Source organism: Rhinolophus ferrumequinum, chromosome 10 (genome assembly GCF_004115265.2).
Source record: "Rhinolophus ferrumequinum isolate MPI-CBG mRhiFer1 chromosome 10, mRhiFer1_v1.p, whole genome shotgun sequence".
Taxonomy (NCBI): Eukaryota; Metazoa; Chordata; class Mammalia; order Chiroptera; family Rhinolophidae; genus Rhinolophus; species Rhinolophus ferrumequinum.
The window spans coordinates 23,451,435-23,467,645 of NC_046293.1; the positions used below are offsets into that span (position 1 = coordinate 23,451,435).

At 45.5% G+C, this 16,211-nt stretch overlaps 1 protein-coding gene across 1 annotated transcript in view; it reads right to left on the reverse strand.

Moving 5' to 3' along the window:
- The window catches only part of VWF (von Willebrand factor), a 138,187-nt gene extending 122,664 nt beyond the window's left edge, over window positions 1-15,523 (reverse strand). The window contains exons 1-5 of the mRNA XM_033116665.1: window positions 15,310-15,523; window positions 14,075-14,129; window positions 11,882-12,046; window positions 3,884-3,986; window positions 3,384-3,592 (exon numbers count right to left, since the gene is read on the reverse strand). Coding sequence (XP_032972556.1) covers window positions 3,384-3,592; window positions 3,884-3,986; window positions 11,882-12,046; window positions 14,075-14,129; window positions 15,310-15,366 — 589 coding nt within the window. The 5' untranslated portion in view covers window positions 15,367-15,523. The remainder of the gene's footprint in view (window positions 1-3,383; window positions 3,593-3,883; window positions 3,987-11,881; window positions 12,047-14,074; window positions 14,130-15,309) is intronic.
- Window positions 15,524-16,211: the final 688 nt, after the last annotated feature.

Sequence of the window (16,211 nt, forward strand, 5' to 3'; positions counted from 1 at the left end):
ACATGAAGGCATATCTAAAGAATCACAGATTGTGTAAAACTATACTAATAATACCAGATTTTGTGGTTATTCAAACAAGGTAGGGGGGTAATAGGGATGGTAGAGAAAGAAGTAGTAATAGTAGAAAGCACAAAATAAGATGGTTAATATAAATTCAAATACATCAACAATACAATTTAATATAAAATGAATGAAAAAAAGCAAAATTTTACAGTTAAAAAACAGAAAAGAGTAGGTTACATTAAAATAACAATAATGTGATATAATTACACATCTATTAAAATTGCTAAAATAAAAAAAATAATAACAAGCTGACAATTCTAAATGCTGGCAAAGATTCAGAGCAACTGGAACTCACACATTGCTATTAGAAATACAAACGCTACAGCCACTCTAGAAAACAGTTTGGCAGTTTCTTATAAAGTTAAATATACATCCACTAATCCCACTCCTAGACTTTTACCCAGAGAAATTAAAGCATATATCTACACACAACATACACACACCACACACGCACACACAAACACACACACATACACAAACTATACATGAATACCACTTCACACTTACTAGGATAGCAACTATCTGAAACAAAACAGAAAATAACAAGTTTGGTGAGGATGTAAAAAATTGGAACCCCTGTTCCCTGTTGGTAGTAATGTAAAATGCCAGAGCCACTGTGGAAAACAGCATGGTGGTCCCTCAAAAAATTAAAAACAGAACTACCATATGATCCAGCAATTCCACTTCTGGGTGTAGACCCAAAAGAATAAAAAACAAAGTCTTGAAAAAATACTTGTACACCCATGTTCATAACAGTGTTATTCACTAGAGCTAAACGTGGAAACAACCCAACTGTCCATCAATGCATGAGTGGATAAGCAAAATGTGGCATATACATACAATGCCTTTACATACAGCCTTTAAAAGGAAGGAAATTCTGGGGGCAGCCAATTGGCTCAGTTGGTTAGAGTGCAGTGCTCGTAACACCAAGGTCGCCAGTTCAATTCCGACATGGGCCAGTGAGCTGCGCCCTCTACAACTAGATTGAAAACAATGACTTGACTTGGAGCTCATGGGTCCTGGAAAAACACACTGTTCCCCAATAAAAAAAAATTTTAAAAAGGAGGGAAATTCTGACATATGCTATAAGATGGATGAATTGTAAATGAATTCATTATACTAAGTGAAATAAGTCAGTCACAAAAAAGATAAATACTATATGACCCCACTTATATGGGGTACTTGGAGTAGTCAGAATCATAGACACAAAAAGTAGAACACTGGTTGCAAGGGCAGGGGCAAGGGGAGAATAAGGAGTTGTTGTTTAACGGGTAGAGCTTCAGTTACAAGATAAAAAGAGTTACGGAGATAGATAATGGTGATGATTGCACAGCAATGTGAATGTCCTCAATGACACTGGCCTATACACTGAAAAAAGGGATAAGATAGTAAATTTTTGTTACGTGTATTTTACCACAATAAAAAAAATGGAGACAAAAAAATCTATACATGAATGTTTAGAGTAATTTTATTCATAACTGCTAAAAATTTGAAACAATGAAGTATCACTCAACTAGTGAATGGACAAATTGTAGCTTTAGCCCTCAACAATAAATAAGAACAAACTGATACAAGCAACAACATGGATGAATCCCTAGAAGACTATGTTAAATGAAAGAAGCCAGACTTAAAAGGCAAAATACTCTAAGTACTGTATGATTGCATTTATATGAATTTGAGAAAATTAAAACTATAGGAACAAAACAGGAATAAGAACAGAAAAAGTATCAGTGCTTAGCAGGGCTAGTAGTGGGGGGGAATTTGACTACAAAGAGGCACAAGGAACTTTGGGGTGATGAAACTGTTCTATAGTTTGATTGTGATGGTTATATGACTCTACACTTCCGTGAAAATTCATAAAACTGTGCACTAAAAGACTCAATTTTACTGTATGTAAATCATACCTCAATAAATCTGACTTTTAAAATATAATAATAAAATTCAGCTACATACTGCTTTCATGGACACATCTGAACATCTAAAACAAAACCACACAGATAGGTTGGAAGGATAGGAAAAGATATATCAAGCAAACAAACCAAAAAAGGTAGAGTACCTATATTAACATCGGACAGATTTTAAGGCAAAAGACAGTGTTAAAAATGATTACCCATCACATTAAACAAACAATTCACCAGAAAGATTCAAAATTTCTAAACTCTAATAACAAGTACTCAAAATATATATGGCAAAACTCAGAATTACATGAAGGAACTGACAAATATGCCACCAGTGTAGAAAATTTTAAAGAAGCTCTCTTACTAATGGGTAGGTGAAGCAGACAAAAAGTGTAATAAACATATAGATTTGAATAATACAATTAAGAAACTTAATAAGTATGTACTTATAAGGATAGGAATCCTGCAGTAATCAGAGAACACAATCTTTTGGAACATATATAGAACAATGGCAAAAAAATTCAGGTACTAGACCACAAACAAATCTCCCCAAATTTCTAATTTAATTTAGAAATCAATTTAATTACAAAAGATAACTTAAAAAATTCTAAACATTTGGAAATTTTAAACCATGTTATAGGTTATGAAGGAATTCAAAATGAAAATTGGAAAATTCAAGAACTAAATGAAAATGTTACATATCAAAATTGGTGTGGTGCAGCTAACATGGTATTTAAGGAAAATTTATAGTCTTGAATGTACACATTGAACAATGAAAAGTTTGAAAAATCAGTGCTGGAGAAGACAGAAACAATCTATTTTCCAGTCCAGTGAAAGGCATAGTCAATTGTTTCTCTACACACTTACCCCTTAATCAGAGGGTAGTTGGGTCATAAGGAAAAAGAACTTATATATAAATATTCAGCTTTTGCAAGGGAGCGTCACTAATCAAATGTTTATGTAATTGAAATTATCAAAAGAAGATTAAAGATTAGTAGTGATTTTCACATTGTCTCTGTTACCTTCTATTGTTTATAACACACACACACACACACACACACTGGCCCTTTGGGGCAGTGTTAAAGACCTCCCTTCACAGATTTTATCCATGAAGTTCCATTGCACTGGTTCAGGTGGGCCTATTCAAACCATCCAGCATTTACCAACCATCTACCACACGTAAGTTGCTATGGGGAATTCAAAGTTGAACCAAGTCAGGTTTGAGGAGTTCCAAGACCTGGTGTGATGAGAGGTCGAGGCAGCGAGGTGGAATGCCAAGAGGGAAGGTTGGCAGGATACCCTGAGGTGAGGTGAGTGAGGCGGAGGCTGGAATGCCAGGGGAGGAGCATAGTGAAGGTTAGTGAGCAGGGAAGTTATAAGCACAACCATGCCTCTGGGAAATGGTACCCCAGAAAAGCTTACCTTCTTGAGTCCTAAAGTCATCTTCAGCAAAGATGTTAAAGTTACCACATAGCCCACAGGTCTTGTTGAAGTATCTGTCTGACAGGAGGACCTGAAAGTTGCCGCTGCCATCGATCCTAGCCACAAAGCCATAGGCCACACTGGACAGCTTGTAGTACCCAGCCTCCGTTTCTAGATAGAGCCCTTTGGAGGCATAGGGCATGGAGACGCTGGAAAAACAAGGATGAGCTCAGGAAGTGGGCTTCTCATATATTTTCTGCTTGTCTCTACCACTCTTCAACCCCAACCCCAGGCTACGGGTTCAGACTGTGGTGCAAAGGGTCTGAGCGGTAAGACCAGCAGTCGGGAGCCCAGCTGTCCCCTAGCCCTGCTACTCGTTCCCTGTGAGCACATTGACTTCCTCTCTCTGGGCTCCAGTTTCTTCATCTGAAAAATGAGGGGGGTGTGCAATGGTGTCCCAGGGTCCTTTTTAATTTGGACGTTTTGGGCTTCTGACTTACCTCTGTTCCCCCTGTAACACAGTACCATTGACAAACAAATGGATGTCAAAAAATTCCCCGAGATACACAGAGAGGCTCACTCTTTTGCCATTTTGGAAGTTCCCTGAAAAAGAAGAGTCAGTAGTGGTGATTATTACCCAGAAAAGTTAATAAATATATTTATAATCATCATCTATAATCTTATCCCAGTGGAAATCTTCCCCCAAAAGGCATAACAAATGGGCAAAAATCGCCCCAAAATCTCATTTACTCATTCATCTTTCTATTCATCTCAAAATATTTACTGAGTGCCTTCTGGATATATATATAGCCCTCTAGTAGTTGTTTATATTTCCCAAAAGAAAAACATAAAAGCATGACCTCTTCCTGATGGGAGTTTACAATCTAAGTGTAAAAATAAGACGAGCATGCAACAATTGAATACATTGTAAGGCAGCAAATAAAAGGAACAAAGTGCGTTATTGGTAACAGGAACTCTAGGATGTGTTATTTAAAATGTCCTCTTTGGACAGCCCCAATCAGAATCCCTGGTCCCTTTTCTTTTTTTAATGGAAAATCATGAGTCCCATCTCAGTTTACTGAGTCTGAATCTCTGGGAGAAGTTTAGAGACTCTGTAGGTGAAGTCCCTCACGCAGTGTGGGACTTAATAAGGAAGTAATAAATTATCGATGTGACCAGTAGAGATGTTTGGATAGCCAAACACATGATACAATCGTCTCTGACAACATGACAAAGGTCCGGTTATGACGGACAAACAGAGACACAGGTGGTGGCACTTGACATGACAGCAGAAAAACAGGTAAGATGCATTTTTGCAGCATTATAAAGACTTCACAATCCCACAGCTAGTCTCTGAGAACTGGGGCTCATGCCAGGCCTGTGGAATTCAAAGATGACTGAGAATGCCATGGAGATGAGGGAGCCACAGGAACAGGACAGAGTCTGATCGCAAGCCTTAGAGACTGAGAAGCTGATGGAAATAGGGAAGGTGAAGGGCAGCCAGTGAGGACAGAGAGATGGAAGAGGACAGATTGGGGGGCACAGTGCCTTGGGGCTCCTGAACAAATGGGGCATAGGGCCCAGGTGTAAACTTAACCTTGGAAATGAGGAAACATGCCTTCTCCTTGCAGGGTCAGGGAAAAATGGGCTCCGGTTCCTCAGCAAAAAGAGGAGGCAAGAATATCTGTAGAACTAAGTCCAGGAAACTTGGGAGGTTTGTTGATACGAGGTCCTGCTGCCACAGCTGGGGCCACTGATAAGGAAAGTGAAGGAAGGGCCCACCCCAGTTACAGCCTGGCAGAGATCTGCAAGGAGGAGTCCCCCAACCGAGGCCTGAGCTGGACCAAGGACAGTGACCACCTGGCACGTGCACACGTGCGCGCACACACACACTCCTAACCAATCAGAATGAGACAGAAAATCGATTTCTTCACAGTGAGATTTCAGTGACAGCCGTCACATGTAAATAACTAGTACATTCTAAGCAGAGTCTTGAATGATATACTATTAGCAGTTCAGAGAAAGGTTCAGAGCCCGCAAACCGCATTCTACAGAGTTCCAGACCAACACTGTCAGGAGGTAAAGGAGACGCCAGCCAAGGTGAAGGGCTTTCGTCCTGTTTGAGGAGTCTTGCCTGCCCTGCATTCTCACTCACAACAGTTTTTGCAGCGAGCACATCTTTAAAAGGTAGAGCCAACTTACTGATAGCAAGAAATTAGCCAAAGAAAAGCAACCACAACTAGGTAGATAGAGTAAAATGTTAACGGTTGAATCTGAGTGGTGGGTATATGGGTGTTTACTGTCCTGTTTTGTCACCTTTGCTATATGTTTGAAATTTTCCATAATAAAGTGTGGAAAACACAAACAAATGGGACAGCCTGGCAACTACCTCCAATTTGCAGTCGCTCCCAGGAGCCTTCCGGGCCTCTGGGCGTTCGCAGTGGACCAAAGACTAAATCTCTTCCCTGGGCCCTGCTGGGGCTGACACTGAACACTACACCTAGCTCTGAGTGAGCCATCTCCTTCCACCAGCCCCCTGCTGAAGGGGAACACAGTGAGCCCAAGAGACTGGAGTCTCCAGGTCCCTAATGACCACAGAACCCGTCTTCTCATTAGTACAACTGTCCCTCCCATTCACTCCAGCTTCGTAAAGCAGGTGGATCGGTGGTTCTACCCCAGCTTCCCTGGGTAACTCGACCAGGATGTTGCCTCTGAGACAAAGGCATCTCACTCCTGCAAACAGGAGAGAACTCTCTGTGTCCCTCTCCCTGTTGCAGGTTCTCCTTCCCCTTATTAGGGATTCCAGAAGGGCTATGAGAACAAGTCAGCCAGGAGTGTGTGGCTGGAGGGTAGATCGGAAAGGCTTTGGACGCAACCAGAGAGCTTGAGGTGAGCCACTGCCCTGCACCTGTGGGTCTACTGCTCTTTAAGTCTTTCAAGGATGTAAAGTCACCTACATAGTTGCTTGTTTGTTCCCCAGAAGACAGGCATAAACAGGTGCATAGGAAAGCCTGTTACTATCACCGTAAGGCTGAAAGGCAGGGCCTTCGAGGCCAGACAAGCCAAGAATTCAGCTGAAGCAGAAAAAAAAGGAGAGAAAAAAAGAATAAAATCCGTGTGCCAGTCTAGGATATTCAATATCTGACTAACAGGTATTCTAGAAAGAGATAACAAAAAAGGGCAAAATGAAAATATTAAAGAAGCAAGATAAGATTGTTCCTATAATATATCTCTCTAAGTTTTTAATATTTCTATAATGAATGGGAATCTGCTAGGGAGGTAGTATATAGTACAATGTAAGAACGTAGATTCTAAAGCCACATGACCTGGGTTCAAGTTCCAAATCCGTGCTTACTAGCTTTGTGATCTGGAGCAAGTTGTTTAACCTCTCTGTGACCCAGTTTCTTTATCTATATGTAAAGTACTTAGCACAGTGCCTGACATATGGTGAGTGCTACAGAAAAGTTTGCCACTTTAACTATATGCCATAAAATGTACTAGGCCATAGTAGGAAGCAAACACCAGTATCCAGGAAGCTGTGTGGATCTCCTGCTCTTCAAGGCTTTCGAGGATGAAAAGTCACCTACATCGCGGCTTGCTCGTTCCCCAGAAGACGGCTAAGCAGGTGCCCAGGAAAGCCCAGAGGTCACTATCACCGTAAGATTGAAAGGCAGGGCCTTCAAGGCCAGAGAAGCCAAGAATTCAGCAGAAGCAGAAAGTCAAACCAGAGGGAACCAGGAGAGCGTGGGCTGGAGCCCTGAGACTCCCACTGTGGGGGTGCATGGAGCTCCCACATTGTTCAAGTAAATGACGTAGGCAGCCTGGCCCCATAGACTGTGGGACTTGGGTCCACCCAGGTCACTAACTTGCCCATCATCACAGAGCTTGAGTGATGACAGAGATGCGACTCAGACCAGGTGCTGATTTAAGTATTTGAAGGGCTGGTTCTGTGTGGTCCCCGGGAGAGATCAGCATTAGGAAGCTGAGGTGGCAGCCTGCGGGTAGCGTCCGGAGCCCAGTGCTGCGTGAGGCAGGGACCCGGAGCGGGAGAGGGGACTGCCTTGCCGGGAGGGGAGAGTCACCCACCTAGGGGCAGGGAGGAGGGGACAGGGACTGGTGAGGACTGGACTGCACAGAGCCTGTAGAATTGCTGACCCTGGACGCTGAGGGAGGCCCTGAAAGCAGTTGATCCATGTCTGAAGCAGGGGGCTGACAAGGGGATTTTTGGAAATATGTCCTAGAGAAGCCTTCAACTCAGAGAAACATACTGTGGCAGCCCGAAGAATCTTGGAGACCATCTAAACAACTGGTTGTGAAACTTTCTTGCTCAGAAAGCAAAGTAAAAACACAATTTACTTCATGACCCAGAGTATACACACTCACACATTTCACATAACACTATTTACCCTCACTGTATGCCATGCATTCTGATACTTTCTGATGTCTTCTAGTTTATTCCATTTATTTCTTTAAATGCTGGGTACAACCATTAAATTAAATTTATGGTCTACAGGCTGTGACTCCGTTTGAAAACAACACTGATTTAAACTGGCTCCATTTTACAGACGGAGAAAGTGAGGCCTAAGTTTACAACAGGGTTTCTCCACCTCAGCACTTATTGACAGCTGCAGCCAGATATTTCTTTGTTGTGAGGCATCTTGTGCATGGTAGGATATTAGCAGCACCTACCTACCAGATGCCAGGAGTATCCAACCCCAGTTGTGACAACCCAAAATGTCCCAGACACTACCAGATATCCTCTAAGGGGAAATCACCCCACTTGAGAATAATTGGTTTACACTGTTGACATGGGGCAGAGCCCACACCTGGGTTTTCTGACTCCAATTCCCAATCTCCTTTTGCACCACAAAGCTGCCTTAATAGGGTATGTGAGTGCTCTGGATTCCGTTAACCACTAATGCAGGAGAGAACTCTAGATTAGCCTTCTATTTTATTTGCTTTATTCCCTCCCTGCAGAACTCAGCAGGGAATCTGATGATGTGCTTCCATTAGGAAGATAAGCCGTTAGAAATTGCCAGTGAGCCCTGGAGAGCAGGGAGTGTGAAGGGGACACTCCCACACTCCCCCAAAATGCACGGTAGTACTTCCTGTCGCTGCTAGGAGAAGATGGGTTGGGTCTCCACCCCAAGAGGCCAGAGTGAACCAGGGATGCTCTCAACGTATGACTGAGGAGCAAGTGGGGGAGTGAGGCTTCCCTCAAATGTTGGAGAAGCAGCAGCCTGGGAAGCAGGTCGGCAGTTGGAACCAGAGCAGCTCTGAGTGCTTTCTGGAGTGTCAGTGTGTGGAACTTGCTAACGTGCATTTATAACAAACTCTTCACATTCCACTCCTATAATTCTGATACAAATGATCACCATCCAGATGCTGAGAAACAGCCATCTGGTACGACCACGCCATTTACTGATGTGGAGACTTAGTTTCGGGCTGGGGAAGTGACTCAGCACGTTGTTGGTGTTTTATGGCTCGCCCTGGGCTGGCTAAGGAGCCAGATCCTGCAGCATGGCCTAAAAAGAGCAGTCTCTCCAAGTAGGATTCCTGCAGTTTCTCCCTCCCTGCCCCACCTCCCCATGCTGCTGGCCTTGGCCTGGGACCCTGGAGCTTGTTTGCCCAGGATGGGCCTGGTCAAGGAAAGGGCCACCCCGTCACACAAGGTGGTCCTTCAGGCTGAGACATAAACACTTTACTCAGGATGTGTACAAGGTCCACAGACACTCAGAGAGGAATGGCAATTTGCGAGTTGGAAGCGAGAAAACAGGATGTTACTGGAGAACAATGGAGCAGAGGTGTGTGCAAGGACAGTCATGCTTGAGGAATGGGAACTGCAGCGTTCACCGGCTGGACCCCTTCCCCTGGCCCCAGTGCCCCTGAAGCAGCCGTGCCAGCCCACCCTTCCCGATAATCCTCAGATTCTTCCTCTCCTCCCAAGTCCCTCCCCCACCCCATCAGAAAACAGAAAAAGTAGCAGCCTGATTTGGTGTGGGAATTAAACCAACCTACATTAAAGTGTAATTGATCCATAGCCTAGTTTAGGCCAATTACCTGCCATAAAACTGGCACTTGACAAGAGCAAGTTGTTATAAGAATAAGGACCCAGTGAGGGGGTCCCACTGAGATGGTTTGAAACAGAGAGGCCTAACACAGCCCTTCAATTCCTCCTTGGCCAGGAAACCCAGGAAAGGACAGCCCGAGGGGCAGGCCTCCCCGCAAATCCACATGGGTATGTTGGGGAAGGGAGTTGGCGTTACCCTGACCTTGATAGAAATGCCCCCAAGGGCTCAGCAGCCCCTCATCTTCACCATGTTCACGGCCAACAAGTGGACATCCTGGGTTACAGTGGCTGCTTTCAATGACTAAGGTTGGGGTAACACTTCACACTTGCAAATACTGCTTCTCACTTGATCCTCACAGTATCTCCATTTTAAAGATGAGGACGCAGAGGCTGAGAGATACTGTGTAACTCCCCTAAGGACACTCGGTGAAGAGGGAAAGAAGAAAGTACTAGTTTTCTGACTCCAGTGCTTGCTCTTTCTTTGCTTCCAAGCTTCTGTTCCTGCTGGGGGCGGAGCTACCAGGTCCTACAGGACAGAAATCTGCCAATCAGCGCATGTGGCGGAGCCCAGGGCTGGACAGCGTGGGAGTGCTGGGGGGGAGCCTCTTGGAGCAGACGACACAAACAGCATGGTGGCACCGGCATAGCTTGAGTTTCCCTCCCTGTGATGGCTACGCTTAAGGGGGAGGGGTCCAGAGTTGGGTTTAAGTAGGGGAGGGGGCTTTTCCAACATGCTGCTTGCCTCCCTGAGCCCAGAATATGAACTCTGTGCCTCGTACTAAGATGTCATTACGTATTGCTTACAAATCCATCTCTAGAGTAAGGAGTCCTCAGTAGAGCCGAGCTAAAACACTGTGGAGTCAAGACAGCGAATCTTCCAAGGCACCCCAGTGTCTCCATAGGGGCCCCCTCCCTGGAAAGCCACAGGGTGGAGAGGGTGTCACTATTTCCTTCTTTCAAAACATTCCTCCTGTCACTCCTTACCCTCCATTCCCAATGACACCCCCAGAGCCATCTCAGGTAGGGGGTCTGCACCATCTCCACTATGATTAGATAGATAGATAGATAGATAGATAGATAGATAGATAGATAGATAGATAGATGATAGACAAAAAAGAGAGAAAGAAACGATGTTTTCTCCCTGTGGTGAGAAGTTTTCAGATTTACTCTCTTAGCAACTTGCAAATAAACCACACAGCAGTGTTAACATAACACCCACCATGATGCACTTTACATCTCCAATACTTACTGACCTTATAACTGAAAGCGTGTACCTTTGACCACCTTCATCCAATTCTCCCACTCCACACCTTCTCCCTCTCATAACCACACATCTGGTCTCTTTCTCCTGTGAGTTATGTGATCCACTATGGTTGGGTGTTTTTGTTTTAAATGCTTTCTTTTTAGAGTCCTCATGTGAGATCATACAGTATTTGTCTTTCTCTCTGTCTGCTCTAACTTATTTCTCTAGCACAATGCTCTCAGGCTCCATACATGTTGTTGCAAATGCACCATGATTTTTAAAGTAGAGAAATCCACTTAAAATAAATATTGGGACCATCTGAGATGGGAGGACCTGAGCCTTCAGCTTTCCAGGGAAGGGGGTTGCTTTTTCTCTCCCCAGTGTGGGTGTGTCCATGTCCACCTCACGTCCTAAGGCTGAGGACTCCGCCTTTGCTAGGTTGTGTAATACTCCTCACTCCCACACCAAACCATCTGATTAATTCTTAGAATGGGACTGTCACCAAACCACAGTTTTCCATCACTGCCTCCAGCCACACTCCCAGCCTCGGCAAGTGCCCTCTCTCCTTAGGACAGAGGAAAGTTCCTTTGTCCTGATAAGTCCAGGATCAAAATCCACCTCTTCCTTTGATGATCTGTCTGCCCTTGAGAGAATCAGACGAACTCCTTGGGCTTTGGCTCTCCATTTGTGAAACAGAGGTGCCTGACTCTGTCCCTACATCTCAGAGCTGCTGTGGTGGTGCAGAAATAACACGAGCACAGTACCAGTGCTTTTCCAGTAACACAGGAAGTACTCAGCACCAGTTAGATACTCTGAATTTGACCGAGACCATGCGACAATCCTTCCCTTTTGTTAGGGGTTTTGCCTGTTACCAAGCACCTTCTGGTTCCTCATTGCTCTTGATGCCACAGCTCCCACAGTGTTGCCTGTACCCAGAATAGTGGACACAACCACTAAAGAAGCATGAGGAATCTCTCCATCCCACCAGGCTCCCATGGGAAGGCCCGGGGGAAGCCTGTGTCATGGAAAGGCCATTCCCCACCATGCTCTCTGCAGGGATCTTTAAGATCAAGTGCTGTCATAAGAACAAGAAACTTCCTCTACCCCCTCAGGCCCCACATGCCAGGCTGAGCTCCGCTGGCTCCCATCTGCATTGGCTCCCTCCCTTTGGTGCCCCAGACTCACCTATGAGCGAGAAGGAGTGTTGCTGGCAGTCCCCAGCCAGGAGATAACTGCAGTCTCCCGCAAAGCTGTACATGCTCTCATCAAAGGTGTTGATGAAGTCACCTCCGAAGAGGCTGCAGCGGGCCATCGATGACCTGCCAACAGTCCCCTCTGCACATAGGGTCCCTAGAGGGAGAGGCCCACAGGTGAGCACAAGTGGGACCACCAGACCAAACCACTCCAGGCTTCTAGAAATGAGGCTGTGTCTCTTAGAAATTGGGCTGTGGGGAAGTACTTTCTTTCCAAAGAGACTAATGCTGCTGCTTTCCTCCCGCACATATGACTCAGGACTCATAGAAACAATGGAGGAACAGTTTTTTCAGGAAATCTGGTTTAATGCCATTTACTTACTGATTTAAAATTTTAAATGGGATACGTGCTCATTATAGAAAATTTGGAGAATACAGAACAATACAAAAAAGTTAAAATCATCTGTAACCAACATTCAGCAGTAACTAGAGCTACCATTTTAGTGTTTGTTTTTGTTCTATTTGACAACCTGTATATAACTGTGGGTTTTTTACAAAATTGTGATCATCCTATGCAAACTACAACCTGTTTCTCAAAAAAGCAAGGTGTGATCATCAAATACGGTGAATGCTACTGCCAAGTGCCGTCCAACAGAAAGGCGAGGATCTTTAATGCGGGAAGTGGCATGTCAAACCTTAGCAACAGGGTGTGACAAGTTTCAACTGTTTGGTGTAGTCAGTTGAGTGTGAGCTACGATTGAGAGAAGGTGTGTTTTCAAGTGTGCCGTAAATCGTCCTCCACCATGACTACACTCCATGTCACACATCACTTCTGGTAGATGGCAATTTCTGTCAAATAAAAACATTATGATGTGTCCTCATCCACCTTATTCACTGGATCCTGCACCGTGTGACTTCTGGCTCCTCCCCAAAGTCAAAATGATTCAGGACATCGAGGCAGCCATTACAGCACACTGAAGACACTCAAGAAAGAGGACTTCCAGAACTGCTTCAGAAAGTGGCAAGAACAATGGGATAAGTGTGTTTGAAGCAAGGGAGAGTATTTTGAGGGGGATTAATGGCAATGTGTTTTTTAATGTAATAAATTATTTTTATTTAAACATTCACCGTATTGTTTGATTATACCTTGTATTGTAAAGAATTTCTCATGCCATTGTGTATGACTTTTAGTGGCTGCACTATATTTCACTTCTAAATGTATATAGTACAACCCCCACCCCTATTGCTAGGTTCTTAGCATTTCTGTAAGTTTTCTGATATATAGATATATTGTAATCAGCATCTCTGCACATTAATCTACTAGTATATCTTGAACAGATTGTATTCTAAACAGATCGGCCTGTGTGCCTGATACATAGAATCTATAAAGTGTTAACTCCTACAGGATCATGTTGTAACTCTGAGAGGACTCTTGAGAGGACTCTTCTGCCACCCTCACACCGTGTGTGTGTGTGTGTGTGTGTGTGTGTGTGTGTGTGTGTGTGTGTTGGCAGGTGGGGAACCACAGCAGTAAATCTCTAAGTTTTCTTGGTCCCCTGGCACAGGATCCACCTAGTAGGAAGATGCAGAGGGTGCAGCCCTATATACACTTTGTCCCAGACTAACCCATGAGAAGCAAGCTGGATGTTGCTGGCCTGAGCTGTGTAAGTAGAGACAAACCAAGGCCAGAAAAGGGTCCTTCCTGCCATTCACAGACTCAGAATCTCAGTGATGAAAGGAAGACAGTGCAGTCCAGTGAAAAAGAACTGGCCTGGGACCCAGGAGAACTGACCTCTGATCTTGGCTCTGTGTGCCTTTGGAGCATTTCTCCTCTCTGACCCTCAGTCTCTTCATCTGTACTATGGGAGGTTCAACCAGAGGTTCTATCCAAGTCTTAGATTCTTTCCTCCCCATCCTCCAGCCCTTGTGCTTCTAAATTCCCCAGCTGGAGAAGGCATTTTCAGATACCTGCTCCTTGGGGAATACAAATCAGGGGCAGTGGGACTCTGCAAAATCTTCATAAGAGGAATTGACCAGGCAACCAGTGACTCTGGCAGGGCCAACAGGAGCCTAACACCGGCTGAACACACAGGTGAGCTCCAGACACACCTGTTTATTTCTGGGAGGGGATTGTTCCCAGTGGTCCTAGGGCAGGAGTGAAGTGTGGGAGCACTTTGTTACCTACCGGGCAAGGTGACGGCCAGAACAAGCAGCACTCTCACAAGCCTGGCAGGAATCATCTGCAGAGAAGCAGGAGAAATGAGCTGGTGATTACTGCCCACATAGATGGATTCACATATGTGCTACTATCCATGCATGAAGTGGGAAGAACGTTATTTTTCAAGCAAGAAAGAAGATTGACCCTCATTGGCTCCTGTCTGCCTTTGAACATAGAGTACCAGTTATTAAAAAAAAAAAAAAAAGACCCTGGCCAGGTTCAGGCCCAAGAGTAACAGTGACTGTGAGCCAGGACCCCAGGCACCCTTCTCCAAGAAGCAGTCCCAGAGCCACGGCAGAGGAGGGCTCTGCCTTTCCCTCTGTGCTCCCAGGCCAGGCTGACCTCTCCCATTTCCCTGCACGCCTGCAGAAGCTAAGAGACGATGCATACTTTCCTGCCTCTTCATCCTTCCACACTTGATAGCAAACTAGGGAGTAAGAACTTTCTCATGCTTTTGTTCTACCCCAGGCACCAGACTTGGAGAATGCTCAGGAACCACGTGCTGGTCTGTCAATCACACTGTACCATGAGCACCTTGCTCATCTCCATACCAGCATCTAGCGCAGTGACCAGAAGATGCTCAGACAGTGCTCACTGAGTGGATCTGATAAATGCACAGGAGCCCAGCCGCCCTGGTCCCAGGCAAGTATCCACACTGAGTATCCCACCAGAGAGGGACAATTGACCTTGCCTGGCAGAGTACAACCCCACATCCCTTACAGCCCCTTCCAGAGCTGTTTCCTCTGGAAAAGGTTGCTAAATTAAGTGCAGAACCTGTCATCGGATATTTACTGGGGGTGACTCCTTTCTGCCACCCAATCTGTTATATATCTATGGAAGGAACTCTTTAGTGTCAGTTATGGCTGTGACTTGGTCTCAAATCAGGTAGCCTCTCCTACAGCTTCCCCACACACAGATACACGAGGCTGCTCCCAAAAAGTACCAGAGATGAAGGCAAAGCTCATTCCAGTCTCATCTGGTCAAGTAGGAAATACAGTAAAACCCAGGCACAAGCAGAAGCAGCCACAGGACCCCCCAGAGGCAAGTGAAGGAGGGGACCTGAGGATGGTCCCTGGCTTTGAATCACTCTCCAAACAAAGCCCTTCTAGTCCAGGGAGCGAGAACCCCAGCTCCTCAGAGGGTGGGATCAGCCCTGATCTTCATCTCACAACGGAGCCAGCCCTCCTCCCAGAAGGCCATACCTTCCCCTGCAGATGGGGCCGCAAGTATCTCCGAGGTCCCGTGGGAAACAGCTGCATGGCAGTGCCCCCAGTCCTAGGCCATGCTCCCCAACAGCGGCGGACGGTATGGCTGGATAGTGCTGCTGCTTTGCCCTGGCTTGCTGCTCAGTGACCCAGTGGCTGCGCACAGCCAGGCAGATAAGGCCCAAGCTGTGACGTCCACCAACACCCCCCGCCCCTTTCCCACAATAGCTGTGAGCTGCCACAACAGGGGACTGGCCTCCTCTTAATGACCAAGGGGAAACAATGAACGGAAATGGTATTAGAAACACCTCCAAGCCGATAAGGCTTTGAACAGTTTGGTGGGAGACCTCTTGGCAGCTGCCATAATGAGCTGCCTTGCCCTCCCCATGCCCCCGTCACCTGCTCCCTGATCCTCTCATTCAGACAGGAAAACCAGGCAGACCGATCCAGGCCAGGCAGGAATACAGACCAGATCCGGCTCGCAAGGCCAGATTCCAGGGAAGTTTGGAAAAATACCTCAACCTGAGCCAATTTAGCCACCATGTTTGGAGGAAAGAGAGAATTAATGCTTCCTGTCCATGCTGGGTATGAATGATCCAGCCCTGGCCCCTGACAAAAACACTCAACTTGGGTCCCAGCCAGGGTTAATGGACAAGTTAAAGATGAAGGGCCTGGTCACAAGTCCTTTGGAAAATGATGGCTGGGATGGTTTGATTCTAATAGTTCTCCTAAAGACTCTTCCACCACTCCCCCCCGATCTTACACACACCCATCCCTAACACACATACACACGTACCACACACACACACTCTACACACCACACACATACACCAACACACACCACACACATACCACACATACTACACACACCACACACCAAACACACATACCACATACAC